Source organism: Phyllostomus hastatus, unplaced genomic scaffold, assembly GCF_019186645.2.
Source record: "Phyllostomus hastatus isolate PE091 unplaced genomic scaffold, TTU_PhHast_1.1 phas_scaffold_182, whole genome shotgun sequence".
NCBI lineage: Eukaryota > Metazoa > Chordata > Mammalia > Chiroptera > Phyllostomidae > Phyllostomus > Phyllostomus hastatus.
The window spans coordinates 134778-151689 of record NW_025334013.1 but is presented as its reverse complement, the minus strand read 5'-3'; the positions used below and the strand labels follow the sequence as shown (position 1 = coordinate 151689).

Here is a 16912-nt window from a genome sequence, read left to right as displayed (position 1 = left end):
GTTCTATTTTTAGTTTTCTGAGGAAATTCCACACTGTTTTCCACAGTGGCTGCACCAGTCTGCATTCCCACCAACAGTGCACTAGGTCATTGTCATTTTAATTCGCATCTCTCTGATGGCTAGCAATGCTGAGCATCCTTTCATGTGTCTCTGGACCATCTGTATGTCCTCCATGGAGAAGTGTTTGTTCAGGTCCTTTGCCCATTTTAAATTGGATTGTTTGTATTCCCGGTGTTGAGTTGTATGAGTTTTTTATTTATTTATTTTTAGAGAGGGGAAGAGAGGGAGAAAGAGAGGGAGGGCGACATCAGTGTGTGGCTGCCTCTCACATGCCCCTACCCACTAGGGATCTGGCCCACAACCCAGGCACGTGCCCTGACTGGGAACTGAACCAGCCACCTTTCAGTTTGCAGGGCGGCACTCAATCCACTGAACCACGTCAGCCGGGGGAACAGTCTGGCAGTTTCTTAGAAAGTTAAAGGTATTCCCGCCCTGTGGCCCAGCCATCCCACCCCAAGAGAAATGAAAACGCACGTCCACACCGAGACCAGAAGACAAATGCTCGCAGCAGCTTCGTGTAGAATGGATAGACCAACCGACTGCGCATCCAACAACAGAACACTCCACATTTAAAAGCAAAAAAAGAGAACTATTGATATGCACAGTGGTGTGGGTGTTGGGTGGCAGACACCAGACACACTGTCCTGTCGTCCTCATCCATTTGTATAAAATTCCAAGTAATGCCACCTAACTGCCACCCAGCGACAAAGCCAGTTACCGTCTGTCCGCTGGGAGCAGGGAGGGGGCATTTCCCCGGGGCGGGGGAACCTTCAGGGGCGACAGGCATGTTCGCTCTCTGGACCATGGTGATGGCTTCCTGCGTGTATACCTGTCGAGACTTAGCGAACTTTACACTTTAAGTACGTGCAGTTTGTTGAGTGTACGTAATACCTCATTAGAACGATTTGTAAAAAAGTAAAAAGCCAGTAATCTGTGGGAAACGTTTAAGACTGCCTGGCGTGTAACAGCTGCTTGTTGAAAGCTGGCTCTTTCTGATAGCTCCCTGACTCAAGGCCCAGGGTTCAAGGAGCTGCAAGACTTCAGGAAAGGGGTCCTGGCACCCCCAGAACTGTCCAGAGGGACCTGGCTCTGTCGGCCTCCAGTGGGGTCCTGGTGCCCTCTGGTGGCTACTAGGGGTACAGCAGGTCATGCGGCCGTCCACCCATCTTGGCGCGACTGTCTGGGCGCCCCCTGCGTGGGGGGTGCGCCCTCCCACGGGAGCGGGCTCGCCCCTAGCCGCACCCCCACCCAGGCGCCGGTCTCCGAAGACTCTGCACCTCCACCCACCGAGGGTCTGGGCTAGGGTCCCGTGGGCCTGTGGTGGAGCCCCGCCTGGTTTCCTTGCTGGGCCCCAGGTGTCCCAGGTCGCCCTGACGGTAGTGATTGGGGTGGGAATTAACTCCTGCGACAGCTGGTCTTCCCAAGGCCGTCCGGGTCCTTACAGGGCCCCACCGTCTTCCACCCCACCCCCGCAGCCTCAGAGCCAGTCTCCCCCTGCCCTCCCCGTGTGCTCCAGAAAGGCTGATCTGGGGCTGCCCTTCGAGACCCCGGGGCGGGCTCGGGGTGCCAGGGACGGGCACACGTGATAACCGAAAAGGAAACTGTTGACAGCTTGGACTATGATGCAATTTAAATTTTATCGATTCAAGCTTCTGTTCACGCAAAGGCACCGTGAAGAGAGTGAAAAGGGGAGACAGAGGGAGAACATACTCAAGGTCCAAACATTCAATAAGATTCACATCCAGAGAGGGTGGAAACTCCCCCAAATCAATAAGAAAAAGGCCTAAAAACTGGCAAAAGCCCTGAGAAGTTGCAAATGGCCAGTAGTCTCTCTGTTACCAGGGATGAGGCCGTGGACACCCAGTGTCCTGCCATGGAGGTGACACACGCCCACTGCAGCCTACGGCCCAGCCGCTCTCCACAACTGCAGGCGTGTTTGCCAGAAGAATGTTCCAGAAGGCTCTCAGCATCACTGTTCATTAGAGCTGCAAATGGAAAACGACTCGAGTCCCAGCTCCTGGAGACCCTGCAGGTGGGCACACGCAGGGACGCAGAGGGCGCAGCGCCCCAGGCACAGCTGCAGCCTGGTGCGGGAAGGAAGTGACCGAGAGGTGACGGGACCTGCACGGGCCAGGCCGCCCCGTTCCTGGCACCCGGCTCTGGCTCCGGCGGCCCTTGTTCTAATGAGGCAGGTCCCGAGGGCTCCTGCGAAGGGTCTGGTTGCCAGAAATGCCAAACCACGGTTGGAAACTCGGGGATTTTAGCCCCACACCCCACTCTCATGAGGAGGGACAGCTGAAGCCAGGGCGAAGGACGGGTCACTGTGCGGAGTGCAGAAGCGCCACAGAACCCCGGGGCCTGGGGGTCTGGGGGCTTCCGGGAGAGTGGGCAGGGCAGCCGGGGCGGGGGCCCAGAGGCCGCAGATGCTCTGCCACGCCCACCTGCCTTGCTGACCACGCCTCTCCTGTCCGGGGGCTCCTCCGTGTCCTTTGGCATGTCCTTTTGTCACCAGCTGGTCAAAGCAAAGTCGTTCCCTCGGTTCTGTGAGCTGCTCCAGCAGATGAATCCAAGGGGCAACGACCAGGGCACCGACGATTCGTGTCAGGCTGGACAGATGTCGTGGGACCTGGCGTCAGAGGGGCGGCGGTCTCGTGGGTCTGAGCCCTCACCCCGGGATCTGAGGCTCCGCCCGGGTGGACGACGTGAGCATCGACTGGAGTGGGTGTCGCAGAACTTCCTGGTGTGTGAGCCCCTGCGTCTGGGCCCCAGAGGAGCGTTCGGTGTGGCCAGGAGAGCCCTCGCAGGAGACACGGGCGTGAGAACGGAGAAAGGCTCCCAGGGCGAACGTCGCCCCAGCCCAGGCCTCCACCTTCCCGTGTGGCGTCCAGCGGGAGCCACATGGTGCGCTCACCTGCCATTGGTCTCCTTGGGCCCTTCCTGCACGCCGGTCACACAGAGTGGCTCATCGAGGCTCAGCCGCCCGTGCTGGGCTCTTCCTTGCGACACCTCCCCTGTCACCCTCACAGCCGGGGCCCTGCTGTCCCCACCGCCGAGGCTTGTCCCTCAGACTCTCATGACTTTCGTCCCAGGCTCTCCGCCTCCTCCTTGCGACGTGGTGCCGTTGGGAACCCCTCTGTCTCCCCATGTGTCTAGCCCACTACTCTTCCCTTGTGTCCCCTGCCGGAGGCCAGAGGAGTGTGTGTCCCAGTGACCTGCCCAGGGAGAGGCAGTGCTGCCCCCCGGGTCAGGTTGGGATGGCCTGGGGCACCACCGAGAGCAGGGGCTCGGGGACCCGACTCCCTCTCGCTGGCTGTGGGGCTGGCATGGGTCACTCACCCTCTGTGCTTCCCACAGCTCAGCTGGGACAGAGGGTCCTTCTGGCACCCCCCAGGGTGGATGGTTCTGGGAAGGGGCTCAGGGGGTCCTGGAGGGGCTGCCACTCTCCAGCCCGTGTCAGAGGCACGTCACTGCTGCCCTCTCTCTGGTGACTGGTGCACCCGGGGATTGGCAGCCCCCTTGGGTCCTGTCCCCAGGCGCCGTGTGGGGAGATGCCAGTGGGGAGCGGATCGCTCTCCTCCTCGACCCCTTCCAACCCTCTCCAGAGGCCCAGGGGCCATGCCCACGTGGGGTGCCCTCCACAGAGAGCCTTTAATGCCCCATGGGCCCCCGAGCCCCAGCAGGGTACACAGTGCTGCCAGGGAGGGGCCAGTGTGCCCCTTGGGTCCAGACGAGGGAGGCGCAAGCCCTGCCCTAGAGTCTGCAAACAGCACACCTGCAAAGGACCTCGAGGAACATTCTGGAATCCATCAGTTCCTAGCTTGTCATTCTGACTCCCTCCATTCCCCACAGGTGTCGGGGTCAAGCCCTGAGACCCAGAGGGCCCAAGCTAGCCGTGGGGGGGGCTGCTGGCAGTGAGGCAGCGGGAGGGGGTTCTGAGGCCTCACAGCCACGAGGCCCCTTTAAGAGGAAGCAGTGGGCGGCAGCCAGGCGGAGGGCGGCGGCAGGTGCTGAGTGCCGGTCAGCGTTCTCTGGCCGGCGTCCCACCTGCCCAGGAAGGTGTCCCTCACGTAGCTGGAGGCCTCTCAAATGCCATCTATTTGTGGCCTGGACCCTGAGAGCTGGCAGCGGACATGTGACCCCCGGTCGGTATTTTTGGCCGTGGGGGTGGGGCCTGCACGGCGAGCCCAGCACCAAGCCGCCCCGGGAAAGGCAGCTCGGACGCCCCACTCTGATGCCCGGCTGGCCACGGGGTCCCAGGTACGACTCCAGCGGCCCCTCGTTCCAATCCTGAGGGGTCCCAAAGGCAGCCAGACCCCACAGGGACCTTCCCAGACCTGGAGAGGAGGGTGAAGTTCAGTGGTCAGGGAGCCACCGTTCCCTGGTGTCCAGGTGTCTGCGTCCCAGGACCGGGCTGGCAAAGGCCAGGGCAGCCCCCACAGGGGCCTGAGAGTTGGAGGCTCTCCAGCTAGGGTCGCCAAGGTCGCCGAGACGGGGCAGATGGAGGAGCCTCTGCCAGCTGGGCAGGTCTGGGTCAGGGGCCCCACCGACCCTCCGGGGGACCTGACCCGGGGAGCCGCTGGGGGTCAGGAGCCTCACTTCTGGTCTGTGACCTCCTGCCTAGGTCCTCCTGATGACCGAGTGCACCCTGACCTTGGGGAGCTGGAGGGAGCCCAGCAGCCAGTCCCAGCCAAGGCTCCTGGAAGGTCATCACCAAAGGCTGGTCACCTGCTGGCCACCGTGGCCCTGCCCCCATGGCCAGCTGCCACCTGGGGCATGCTGGGATAGGCCAGGGCTGGCCCTCGTGAGGTGGGCTTTGCCGTGTGAAGTCGGCCTGTTTGAGGGAAGGCTGCAGGGGAGGCTGGCCCAGCCGAGCAAACAAGGCTCGAAGATGTGAAGGAAAGCCGCTTCTTGGGCCGAAAACCCGAACACGAGGGTCCTGTCTCTCAGTGCGCCTCGGCGACCCGGAGCTGTGTCCGGCGGAAGGAGCGTGACAGCGTGCCCTGACGTGGCCACTCGGGGTCAGTTCGGAAGCAGGGACCGTGGGGCTGCGGACACTCGACCCCAGAGGCAGCGGCCAGCTTGCCCCTGCACCCCGCTGGGCCTCTGTGCAGGACGGAGATGCTGGCCCGGTGCCCAGCCAGGGCAGGGCGTGGCCGCGCGTGAGGACCCGAGCTCAGCCGCGCACCTGCCCCTGCTGACCCGAAATGGAGAACTTCCAGTACAGCGTCCAGCTGAGCGACCAGGACTGGGCTGAGTTCTCGGCCGCTGCCGAGGAGTGCGGCCTCCTGCAGGCCGGCCTGGCCTCCGGGGATGAGCTTCTGTCCAGTGACATTGACCAAGGGGACAGCAGCGGCAGCAGTCCCCCTGGGCCCCAGCCCCTCCTTGGGGGGAGTGGCTGGCGTGGCTTCAAGGAGGAGGACCAGGCAGCCCCGCGGCAGCTGGTCAGCAGGTCTTGGCAAGAGCCCGTCCTGGCCCCGGGGGCCGGTCAGCAGATGCCCGGCACGTCGGCGCGGTCAGAAGCCCGGCCGTCCCTCAGCTCTGGCGCTGCCCCTCCTGGCCAGAGCACGTCCCTCCAAGGGCCAGAATCTTCCGGAGACGAGATGCAGAGGCTTCTGCAGGGGCCGGCCCCCCGGGACCCTCCCCCTAAGCCCCCTGGGGAGCCTCCTCCGAGCCCCGAGCCACCGGGCCACGGCTCTGCACCCCAGAGGCCTCCCGGCAGCCCCGGAGCCCCACCCCGCAGCCCCAGCCGAAAGAAGAGACGAGCCGCCGGTGCCAGGGGGGGTGGCCGCTCGGGGGCCGCGGGCCCCGCATCCCCCCGGCTGGCCTCCCCGCGGCCCACGGAGGCCAGGCCCGAGGAGGACCTTGGCCCAGCCGGGACCACGGGGAAGGGACCCTCGGCTGGGACAGCGGTGCAGGTGACGGGCGCCCAGCAGGACAGGCTGGGGCCAGAGACAGCGGCGGGAGCCCCTGAGCCGGTGGCCAGGCCCGGGCCGGGGCTGGACCTGCTGGCGCCCCTCCCCACTGCCGAGCGAGGCGCGGACCCGCTCAGGACGGCCCCCGGAGCTGACCCGCGCCCTGTGTCCACCCCTGCCCAGGGGCCTTGCCCAGACGTCTCCACGGCCGAGCCCGACACGGCTCTGTCCGGAACGGCCTCCGCGCTCCATCCCGGCGCGACTGCGTCTGTGCCCGTGCCCACCTGCGAGCCTCGGCTGGACGAGCGCCGGCCCGCGCCGGGCCCAGAGGCCACGCCGGGGGTGGACTCGTGTGCACCCGTCCGAAAGGCGCAGCCTGAAGTGGATGTGGACGTGCCTGCGCCCGCCCCCGTTCCCCAGGCCGGGCCTGACCTGGAGGAGGCAGGGGCTGCCCCGCCGGCCAAGCTGCACTCGAGCTCTGCTGTGTCTTCAGGGGGGCACCGAGAGAAGCCCCCGGGGGAGCCCTCAGCAGACGCCCCGGGACACGCCTCGGAGGAGCCCTCCCCGGGGCCCGCCCAAGCCGCCAAGAAGAAGAAAGTGCGGTTCTCAGTGGCTGTGCCCGGCCCCGAGGAGCCGGGCTCAGGAGAGGCCCTGAGACCCCTCTCACCACCCCCAGCCTGGTCCTCAGCCCCCAGGACGGCCGCGGGGGGCCGTGGGGGGCCCGGAGCTTGGGATGCAGTGGCGGTGGGGCCCCGCTCCCCGCAGTCTCGGATCCTGAAGCACCTGCCCCCCCCTGCCCCCTCGGCCTCTGAGGGCCTCGGGTACAGGAGCTGCTTTGCAGTGACCGTCCCAGAAGCCTATGAGTTCTTCTTCTGTGACACTATCGAGGAGGAGGATGAAGATGCTGAGGAGGCAGCAGAGGCCGGCAAGGCCCCAGCCCAAGCCCAGTGGCCGGAAGTGTGTGAGTTCTTCTTCCAGGACAGCCAAGCCCCGAGGTCTAGGCACCGGCGGGGCCAGTCCCCAGCCCCACCCCCGCAAGCCACGCCCGGACCAGCCCCTCTGCCTGGAGACCCCATGCCCATCTCCATCCCTGAGGTCTATGAACACTTCCTTGGGGAGGACAGGTCGGGGGACGTGCTGGGGCTGGCCGCTCCTCTCCAACTGCAGGACGCAGAGGCCCCCGCGTCGGCACGCCCGGGAGCAGAGCCTGGCACCCCGCCGGGGCCCAGCCCGGCCACAGCAGAGCAGCTCGACCTGGTGCTCAGGACAGCAGGTGCGTGTCGTGGGGGCCCCGTGGCCTGTGCGCACCCTGGGAACACACTGTCCAGGGGTGTCAGCCAGGACGGCCACTGGGGAGGGGCAGGCCAGGACCCCGCTGGAAGGAGGAACCCGTTCCTGGCCACCCCAGGGCACAGTCCAGGTGGGGCAGCCCGGGCCGGGTCATTCAGGGCCTTGGCTGTGCACTGACCGTCACCCTGAGTGCAGGCCCAGATGACACCCGAGCCCCCAGCTGCTGGCAGGGCGGGCGCCCGACGGGTTTCATCTCACGCTCCCTCTGGAGGCTCCCGTGGACGCCAGGCAGCGGCACCCCAGGGGCCTGGCGCCCACGTCGACCTGACTCAACTGTGCCGCACGCGCCCCTGGGTCTCGGGACAGAGGCATCACGGGGCAGACGTGACTCAGACAGTGTGTCCCAGGGCAGACGCGTCCCCACACAGACGTGTCCCAGGGAAGACGTGTTCCCAGACAGACGTGTCCCCACACAGACGTGTCCCAGGGCAGACCTGTTCCCAGACAGACCTGTGAGGGGCAGACGTGTCCCCACACAGACGTGTCCCAGGGCAGACGTGTCCCCACTCGGACGTGTCTCAGTGGAGCTGCTGGAGCTCAGAACATGCTTTTCCTTCCCAGAAAAGCCCCCGGGACCCCTCCCCTCGTTGACCTTCAGCCAGAATGACATGTGCCTGGTGTTTGTGGCCTTTGCCACCTGGGCTGTGAGGACGTCAGACCTGCACACCCCCGACGCCTGGAAAACAGGTTTGGGGGCCCTGGGGTGAGGGGGCCAGTGCCGAGAAGTCAGTGGACCCGCCGGGGTGCCGTCTCCCGTTCTGGGCCCACAGGGACGAGGGGAGCCCCAGGTTTCCCCGCTGACCCACTGCCCGCCCCACCCTCCTGCCCTCGGAGGACCAGGCCCCGCGGGCACCAGGTGGCGACTCAGGCAGCCTCCTGCTTCCCTTGCAGTCTTGCTGGCCAACATCGGCACCATCTCCGCCATCCGCTACTTCCGCCGGCAGGCGCGGCGCGGGCGCCACGGCCCCAGCCCCAGCCCCAGCCCCAGCCCCAGCCCCAGCCCCAGCCCCAGCTCCTAGGACCCACGCTCGGCCCGGGAAGATGCAGGACAAGGACGTGGCCCCAGGTGCTCAGGACGGGGCGCTGCCCTCTGACCCTTGCACCCTTCGGCGGCATCTAGGAAGGGGCCCGTGTCTTCAGTCCTGGCTTCCGTGGACTCCGGGCTCAGGCCAGTGGCCGAAGCCCGGGCTGTGCTCCAGGCCTGGGGGGAGGTTTGGCAGGTCGGGTGGCTGGGGCCGAGCAGGGAGCTGGCTAGGGAGGTGGGCATAGTTGCAGGTAAAGACAGGGCATCCGGCAAAAGCGGAATTTCAGACAGGCAGTGTCAGAGACATGCAGTCGTGCTTCAGCACACGGCGGACCCTGAACGCGTCGCATTTTGGCGAGCAAAGCACGTTTCGGCGCTTGGCTCCTGCCCAGGACTCGTTGCATAGCTAGAACTTGTGGGAGTCGGATGCCCCCCGCAAGGGGAGACGCTTCATCTCCCGGCGTTCGTTGGTTTCGGCGCTCACTGGGGCCCGGAGCACACTGACCATGAGTACCAAGGTACCACTGTGCTCACACCAGGAAACGGTTTGTGGTTTATCTGAAGTCGAATGTAACTGGGCGTCTGTTTGGCCTGGTGGTCTGTGAGGGGGCATGTGGCAGGACAGAGCATTGGGGTAAGAGGACGCCAGAGCGGCGGTGGCGGCAGGGCCCCACCCGGAGATCTGGGCAGGGGGTGGGGCGAGGGGGCAGGGTGGTCTGGGGACTCTGGGGCGGGGGCCTCCCAGGGACCTCTGCCCTGTTCTCAAGAGGGCTGGGCCAGCGGGGCCTCTGAGGCCTCTTTGGGCCCTGAGCCCAAGGGCCTGTGGCCAAGGCCTCCCAGGGTTCGGCTGGAGGCAGTGAGCAGGCACCTACGGGGGCCGTAGGAAGGCGACCCCAGCGCCCCTGCAGGGTGGGGGTCTGCCGGGCAGAGACGGGGGCCCCTGCTCAGGGGAGCCCTGGACAAGGTGTGCAGCTGAGTTCGGTGGCATCAGGTGGAGGGACGGGACACCTGGGGCTGTGCCAGGGCTGAGAGGAGGCAGAGAGGGGGCAGGAAGGTGGGCGGGGGGCCGGGAGGCGCTGGAAGGGCACTGGGCAGGGGCAGCGGGCGCAGGCCCCACGCAGCAGGAGCCTCCTGGCTGCCGAGGGAAGAACGTGTGGACACGGATGAATAAAGTTTCCTTCTCTTCCTTCTTGTTTCGTCTCTCGTTCCTTTCTCCTGGGCATCACCTCCCCACCCGCACGTGCCCAGGCAACCCTCCCACCTCGGACCTCGCCACCTCTGACCTCGTGGCCTCACGTACTCCGACCCTCGCTAACCCAACTTTCTTGGCCCTCTGACCTCGCCCCTGCTCTGTCCTCCCATTCCCAGGTGAGGCCCCAGCAAGCCCCTCCCTCACTCTGTCCCTGGGCACGGGCCAGGCTTCGGCCGCTCTGGGTGTCCTGCTGGGGTCTGCGGTCCCGCTGCACCGGTTTGGGCGTCCTCAGGGAGAGGGCGTCCTCTTGGCCCCTCCAGAGCCTAGAAGACTCAGGGGTCCGACACCCTCTCCACCCCCGGGGTCAGACCCTGCCTGGGTGTTGGGCGGGGGGTGGTCGGCCGATGGCCCCATAGCAACCAGGCCTTGCTGGAGACGCTGCAGGCCTGGCACGGGCAGGTAGTCCTGGGAAACGGCTGCCCGGGGCCCATCAGATCCACTGCGGGAGCCCCCCGTCGGCCTCGGTGGCTCCACGGGGCCGCTGCTGGTGGGGGGGGGACAGAGCCTTGTCCCAGACGTTGTCATAGCTCCTGGGGGGCTCGCCGTCTGGTGGGGGAGGCAGAGGGGCGTGTGCCTTCAGGAAGCGACACCCAGAGCGTCCCCCCCCACCCCCCCGACAGAGGCAAGGTCCCTCACTCACCTGGGGGGCGCGGCAGGGGCTTGGGAGAAACTCCCCTGGGAGGGGCGACCTGCAGGCCCGGACACAAGCGTGAGAGCCCAGCCCTGGGGGAGGGTCTCCAAGAGCAGCCGCAAACCCCCATGCTCCCTGCCCCCTGCCTGGTCCCCCTGCCCAGGGCGGGGCTGCTACTCACGAGCTGCGGGGAGTCGGGGGGCTGGGGCTCTCGGCCCTTGGGGGAGCCCCGGTGCCGCTGGGAGGCTCGGCCCTGCAGGGCACCCTTCCTGGAGAGCGGGCGGGGGCCGGAGGCTGCAGCGCTGGGGTCAGGGACCGGCACGGACACGGGGACGGCGGGGAACCGGCTCGGGGGCTCGGGGCTGCGGGAGCTCTTCACGGCGGCGAGGAACTGCCGGCACAGCATCCGTGACTCGGGGCCCCACCCACGGGCCCCGGGCCTCTCGGGGGGCCCCGCAGGCTCCCTCTGACCCTTAGGCGGTGGCGGCCCCACCCCTGGAGGGGGGCACCTGACCCCAAACGGCCCGGCCCTTTCCGCCTCCAGCAGAGAACTGACCTCGTCCAGGCCCCGGACGTCTCGGACTTTGTGGTGGGAGGTGGCAGGCGGCGTGTAGGGGTCGGCGTACAGCGGGGAGTGTGGCGTCTCCAGTGAGTGGTATGGGGCCTCCGGGTCGCCCTCCAGGCTCAGCCTGGTCACCTGCAGGCAGGAGGCAGCAGAGGTGGGTCTCCCAGAGCTGGACACACCCCTGTCCTCCCTCCTCTTCCTCCTCCTCGAGAGGTTTTTGGGTGGCTCGAGGACCTCCTGGGCCAGAGAGACAGGACGGGGGGCAGAGGGCAGAGGGCAGAGGGAGAGCCTGGCCCAGAGCCGGGGTCAACGGCTGGGCCCACCTTGGTCAGGTCCAGGTGCAGCGGGGAGGCTGAGCTGGGCCCTTCGCCCCTGGCCTTGCTTCTGGGTAGGCGACTGCTGCCGCCCCGCCTGAGCTCCGCCTTCTGCCCACTGCTGCTGGTGCAGCCAGGGCCGGCCTGGTCCTGTGGGAAACAGAGTCTTCCAGGGGATTCTCGGGGCCCTCTCCCTCACAGCCCCCGAGGAACTGGCATCCCATGAGGAACGAGGTGCCACAGGGGCCCAGCCTGCCCACCACAAACTCGCCTCATGCCCCCTACCGCGCCCCCCCCACTGGCCCCCGTGCTCACAGGTGCAGGCAGGGCGGGGCAGCCGGCTGTGGGCGGTGCTGAGCACTCGGGGAGGGAACGGCTGGTGCGGGTGGAGGCGGCTGCTGGGCACCCTGAGTCCCAGCTGGTCTGTCCATCCGAGGAGAGCGAGCCTCGGCCACTGCCCAGGACCTGGTGTTGGGGGGCGGGGGAGGGGTCAGGCCCTCTCCTCGCTGGCCCACGCCCAGCCCCACCCTCCGCCCCCGTCCCCATCGTGCCCAGGGCCCGAGCACCCCTCACCTGGGTGGGCGCCCGCAGCCCCGGGAGGCTCTCGGGGCCGGGCAGGAGGGGCGCCCCCTCCCTGCAGGAGACGGTCTGCAGGCAGAGCAGCCAGTGGTTGTAGTCCTCGTAGCTGGCACACAGCACGCGGATGGTGTTGATGAGGCGGCCTGGCACACGGCACACAGACACCGTGAGGCGCCCCCAGGCCCCGCTGAAGAGCCGGCACCCACGGGGCTCACGCCCACCCCCCCAGGCCTGGCCACAGCCCACCTTCGATCAGGAAGGAGCGGATCTGCTTCCCCTTCTCCTCCAGGTTGATGTGGATGGCGCTGAGCGGCAGCTCCCCCTGCAGGGACAGCCGAGGGGGGGGGGCAGTGGGGCCTCTGCCTGGGCCCGTCACTCCGACGGCCCCTCAGAGCTGGGGACGCTAGGCAGGTGTGGCGGGGCCCAGGCCGACAGCCCTGAGGGAGCCAGGTGCCCCCCACCTGCCCTGGGGGCATCTTTACGCCCCTCCGCCTGCCTTTGGGCGGGGCCTTCCTCAACCCACGGCAGACGGACACACAGCCGGTGCTTATGGGCACAGGCCCCCTCCCCCACTGCCAAGACCGGGGGTGGGGGGACGCTGGGGGGACTGCAGTCGCGTGCCTGTTCCTCAGCACCTGGAAGCCGGCAGCTCCTCTGGGGCAACGTGGGTGCCCGGGCAGGGCCCCTCTTGCCCACATCAGAGCCGAGACCAGACTGACCAGGGCAGCCGGCTGGGTGGGCGGGGCCAGGACGCTCTGTCCCAACTGGCCCCGAATTACAGGTTTCTCCTGAGCCACTGCCCCCTCCCACCCCCACACGCAGGGCTCCACCCTGGGGTGGCACCCACCCTGGGGTGGGTCGCTGTGGGGAGGACCCACCTTAAAGCCAAGCCCGTCAGCCTCCTCAGAGAAAATGGCCAGGGACGTGGGGTACAGGACCAGGAGGCGGTCCCATTGCTCCTGTCAGTGGTCAAAGGGCAGCGTGGGGTCTCCATGGACAAACAGCGAGGGCCTGGTCCCCGCTGGCCGCCTCCACCCCTCCCCCACCCTCTCCCCCATGCCCCCCACCCACCTGTGATGGCAGGTGCTGCAGCTTGACCCTTGAGGCGCAGATGGCACTGCCCACCGCCGGGCGCCCCCACGCCGTCCGCAGCTGGGTCAGCCTGTGCTGCAGACTCCAGGGGAGCGCGTCCTCAGGGGCACCCTGGGAAAGTGGGGTCAGGGCAGGCAGGCAGGGGGGCTTGGGCCTGGAGGGGGGTGCGGGGTTCCCGGCACTGACCTGTGGGGGCGCCGAGTGGCAGCGCTGCGGCCCTCCCAGGAGCGCCGTCTGCTTTTCCAGGTGGTAGAGCCAGAGCCCCAGCTCGGCCGCGCTGGGGCAGACCACCAGCAGCGGAGCGGGCAGCGGGCCTGTGGGAACAGCAGCGGGGGAGGCCGGGCTAGCAGCCCGCAGGGGAGGGCCCTCCCCGGGACCCCCACAGACCCCAACGCTGCAGCTGGGAGGAGCCTAAGGCGCTGCTGTTCTGGGCCTGCGGCCTCCCACCCCAGCGCGGCACACGGCTGTGTGTCCACTGGAGGAGAGGTTGGCAACCTGAACGTGGTCAAGGCACCTGGCCACAGGCCGAGGCCCCTGAGCAGCCCTAGCCCTCGGGGCCTCCTGGGGCTGGGACCGACCACGCCCCCTCACACCTGTGATCTGGAAGGCGTGCTCCCTGGGCCCCTCCAGCGGGCAGATGCTCAGCTCCACCAGCGGTAGCAGCCCCTGCCAGAGCACAGCGGGAGGGGAGAGCTGGGGGGCACCCCGGGGGTGGCCACCGGCTCCCAGGCGGCCTTCGCCCCGTCCCGCTAGTCTCCTCCGCCTGCCCACTTCCCTCCCTCACCTGGAAAGTGAGTCCCTCCGAACCGTGGGCCTGGAAGTAGAGGTGGGAAGGGAAGAGCTCCAGGTAGCAGTCGCTGACATCCTGGGGGGGCAGGGCCACGGGCTGAGTGCTGGGGGCAGGCTGCAGGCTGGGCCCCGAGTGCCCACCTGGCCCGGCCCCCACCTGGCTGTGCTGGAACCTCAGCTGGACCTTGGCGTAGTGCACGACCTTGCCCAGGTTCCTCACGGGCACCTTGCGCCGCCCCTTCTTGAAGACGCTCAGCAGGGGCTGGTCCAGGTGCTCCCGCTGGCTCTCCAGGCCGGGGAGGTCCTGCGGGGAGCGGCGCTCAGGGGAGGGACCCGAGCCCCCGCGCACGCGCGCCGGGCCCACTGCGAGTCCTGGGGCGGGTGTGGGGTCCCGTGGCGGAGACAGTCACGGCTGGGCTCAGGCCGTGTGCTTACTCCGGGTACTCAGCCCCCAGCACGCGCTGGCCACAGAGTCTCAGTGTCTGAGGGGAAGATGCTCAAACCCCACCCCCACCCCGAGGCTCCGGTTGGCTGGGAGACGTTTGGCACCTGGTTCTAAAGTGGTTCGGAGACGACCCGCAGCCTTTGCCAGCCCCCCCACAGCCCGCTCCGAGCTGCCAGTGTGGCGTCTGCGGTGTGGGGCCGGGGAGAGAGTGTGCTCCTCCGACCCCTGATGTCACCTGGTGGAGGCCAGGCCTCGGCCCAGGGGTGCTCTGGGGCCTGCTCCCGCCCCCGGCCCTCCTGCTCTTCCCACACGCCAGGTGCATGCCCGGCCCGGGGCCGTGGGGTTGGCTGCTCCCTCTGCCTGCGCCGGCTTCTCCCCTCCCTCAGGGCGGGCTCGCTCGCCTCCCCCGGGCCCGGGCCGGACCGTCTGGTGCCCTCTGGGCCCCGGTCTCCGGGCCCCTGTGCCAACCACGCCTCACTGGTCCTGTCTTTCGCTGGCCGGTCAGGTCAGAGCTCTGTCACAGGGACAGAGACACCCCGAGAACAGGGCTCCTGTGCCTTGCGCCCACGGCTGCATCGCTGGGGCCTCCTGGGATGTGCTGGGGGCTCGGGGCCCGCCTGCCGGCGCCCACAAACACGCAGCCGATTCTGGGGCACAGAGAGGCCTCCCTCCGCACATGGGGTCGATCGCCCGAGTGGGGTCAGGCAGGGCTGAGTGCCGACCTGGGACGGGGGGCTGCACTGTGCAGGGGCCACGCCCCTCCAGGACCCGCAGGGGCTGCCCCACCGGCCGCGGCGCCCCACGGACAAGCCAGGAATGTGCACGGACAGACTCACAGCCTCCCGGCCTCCTGCCTCTGGGTGGGGCCTGCTGCACCCACACCCAGTTTGGGGAGCGACACCGGGATGGGACCGTGAAAAATAGGCCAAGGAGCAGGCAGGGCTGTGAAGATGGCCCTGTGGCCTGGGGAGGAGTCAGCTCAGAGCCACCCAGGCAGGACCCGGGGGGAGCTGGCTTTTCCCCGGCCCCATCTCCCGCGGTGCAACACGCCCGGTCCCCTCTCCGGCCACCAGTCCTGGCAAAAGAGGACCACCACACCCGAGGGACTCCACCAGGGTCCTGCGATGTGTCCTGGGCCCAGACAGCAGGAGCTGAGGTCTGAGATGTGGCCACGTGGAAGGACCCGGAAGGACCCTGTGCCTCCGAGGGACCTGGTTTCTGGAGCCCACATTCGCCCTCAGGGAGCCCCGGACGCCCAGGCCAACGCGACCGCGACCGGCAGAGCAGGGCGGAGCCCTGGCCCAAACCCCCTCACGACCTCTCAGCCCCAGAGGAGCCCGGTGGGGGAGGGGTGGTCTTCAGCGCGGCAGGGCTTGGTGGCCAGCCCTTGCTGTGTGGCCCTGGGGCGGGGGACACGGGGCATTGCTCTGGGAGGAGGGGTGGTGGATGCTGGGAGACACCTTGGAAGGAACGGGGGCCAGACTGGGTGAGAGGCCCCCTCCGAGATCACCCAAGCCCCTTCCCCCTGAGTAGAGAGGGCGGGGGTGTGATTCACGTCCACACTAGGAACACGACATCCAAGCCCACACGACAACAGCTCAGAGATACGTGGGTCCGGTCCAACCCGGACGTGGCTGGACACGCTCACTACCCAGCCCTGGGCTGGCCAGCGGCAGCAGCGCCCCCTCCGGGGCGGCTGGGAGGCCCCGCCCCCAGCGCCCTGCTGTGCGCTCACCCACTGACTCAGAGCTTGTCCCGGTTTCGCTCTCCGCTCAGACTTTCGGCTGGAGGAGCTGCTGGGGCGGGGCTGTTCCTACTTCCTCACCTTGTTCTGGATTTGACACCCCCTCCCCCCTTCCCCGCCGACCCACGGGACCCCCAGCTGAGCAGACACGGGCGCCGCCGCGCCCCGGGAGGCCGGCCCGGGGCTGGGACACGCCCACCGCTCACCGTCCCAGGGATGTAGTAGAAGAACTTGTCGGCGGTGGCGTCCCCCTCGGCTCGGGCCCCGGTGCCAAACAGGCCAGCCAGCTTCCTCGTGCCATCCTCTCTGGGGACAAGGGACACGGGGGGGGGGGCTCACAGCCTGTCCCTCCAGGCAGGTTGAGGGTGACCCCGTGACCCAGTGCCGAGGCCACGCCCGCCTCTCACCTACTGCCCTTCAGCGAGGGCTTTCTGGAGAAGGAGGCCCGGAGCCTTCTGGGGGCCTGAGGGACGCAGTGGCTGTTCCCCATGGGCAGCAGTGGCAGCTGGGCGACTGGCCCCAGCGAGCTGGTCGATGCGTCTGGGCCCCGAGTCCTGAGCCGCCTGCCCCCACCCCCGGGGAGGCGGGCCAGCAACGCTCAGCCCAGTTCCCAGGGCCGGGCTGGGGCGGAGCCTCCCCCAGACGGACTGGCCCCACCTGGGCCGAGCCCTTCAGCCCTCTGAGCTGTGTCTTCCCTGCCGGCGGGCCAGCCCGGGGGGCGAGGAGTGATGGCCCCCCCCCGCCCCCGCTCAGCCAAGGGCGTGTAGTCTGAACGGTGGGGCCCCTGAGCACGTGGCCTGCCGGAACTTAGGCCGGGGCGTCTGGGCTGGAGTTCCGAAGGCCTGGGGGGCCCCCCCTCAAGACACCCCCCAGGAGCACACACCCCGTTTCCACCTCCCCGCCAACTCAAGTCGCCAGGGACTGTGAGGGGGTGTGCACGGCCTCCTGAAGCAGGAGCTTGCAGCACGGGGGACGCAGGCAGGGGGTGCCTGGGCCCTCCCCCACCTTTTCCCCTTCCCTGGCCCATCCCTCTCTCCCTGCCAAGGGGCCAAGGTCAGGGCCCATGGGCTCAGCCAGAGTCCACAGAGGCGACCGTCACGGCAAGCCTGGGGTGAGGTGGGCCGCGGGGCCCTCGAAGCACCAGACTGGCAGGGG

At 68.0% G+C, this 16912-nt stretch overlaps 2 protein-coding genes across 2 annotated transcripts; one reads left to right on the top strand and one right to left on the bottom strand.

The window, feature by feature from the left end:
* The first annotated feature begins 4852 nt into the window (after positions 1-4852).
* PERM1 (PPARGC1 and ESRR induced regulator, muscle 1) lies at positions 4853-9535 on the top strand. Its single transcript, XM_045858433.1, has 3 exons — positions 4853-7245; positions 7884-8009; positions 8214-9535. Exons 1-3 carry the CDS (start codon positions 5265-5267, stop codon positions 8339-8341), a joined length of 2235 nt encoding a protein of 744 aa, XP_045714389.1. The 5' UTR covers positions 4853-5264; the 3' UTR covers positions 8342-9535.
* On the bottom strand, positions 9515-16313 carry PLEKHN1 (pleckstrin homology domain containing N1). Its single transcript, XM_045858434.1, has 16 exons — positions 16165-16313; positions 15964-16063; positions 13726-13872; positions 13564-13644; positions 13373-13445; positions 12966-13093; positions 12759-12890; positions 12566-12646; positions 11934-12009; positions 11682-11830; positions 11424-11573; positions 11118-11258; positions 10786-10926; positions 10411-10620; positions 10239-10287; positions 9515-10144 (listed from the first exon to the last, which is right to left on the bottom strand). Exons 1-16 carry the CDS (start codon positions 16245-16247, stop codon positions 10029-10031), a joined length of 1857 nt encoding a protein of 618 aa, XP_045714390.1. The 5' UTR covers positions 16248-16313; the 3' UTR covers positions 9515-10028.
* Between the last annotated feature and the right edge of the window lie 599 nt (positions 16314-16912).

Coding starts and splice junctions, on each gene's coding strand:
- PERM1 (XM_045858433.1), top strand. CDS start 5,265: ATGGAGAACTTCCAGTACAGCGTCCAGCTGAGCGACCAGGACTGGGCT. Junction 7,246..7,883: donor CCTGGTGCTCAGGACAGCAG/GTGCGTGTCGTG, acceptor TTTCCTTCCCAG/AAAAGCCCCCGGGACCCCTC. Junction 8,010..8,213: donor CCCCGACGCCTGGAAAACAG/GTTTGGGGGCCC, acceptor CTTCCCTTGCAG/TCTTGCTGGCCAACATCGGC.
- PLEKHN1 (XM_045858434.1), bottom strand. CDS start 16,247: ATGGGGAACAGCCACTGCGTCCCTCAGGCCCCCAGAAGGCTCCGGGCC. Junction 13,645..13,725: donor TGAGGTTCCAGCACAGCCAG/GTGGGGGCCGGG, acceptor CTGCCCCCCCAG/GATGTCAGCGACTGCTACCT. Junction 11,259..11,423: donor GCCCCGCCCTGCCTGCACCT/GTGAGCACGGGG, acceptor TGTTTCCCACAG/GACCAGGCCGGCCCTGGCTG.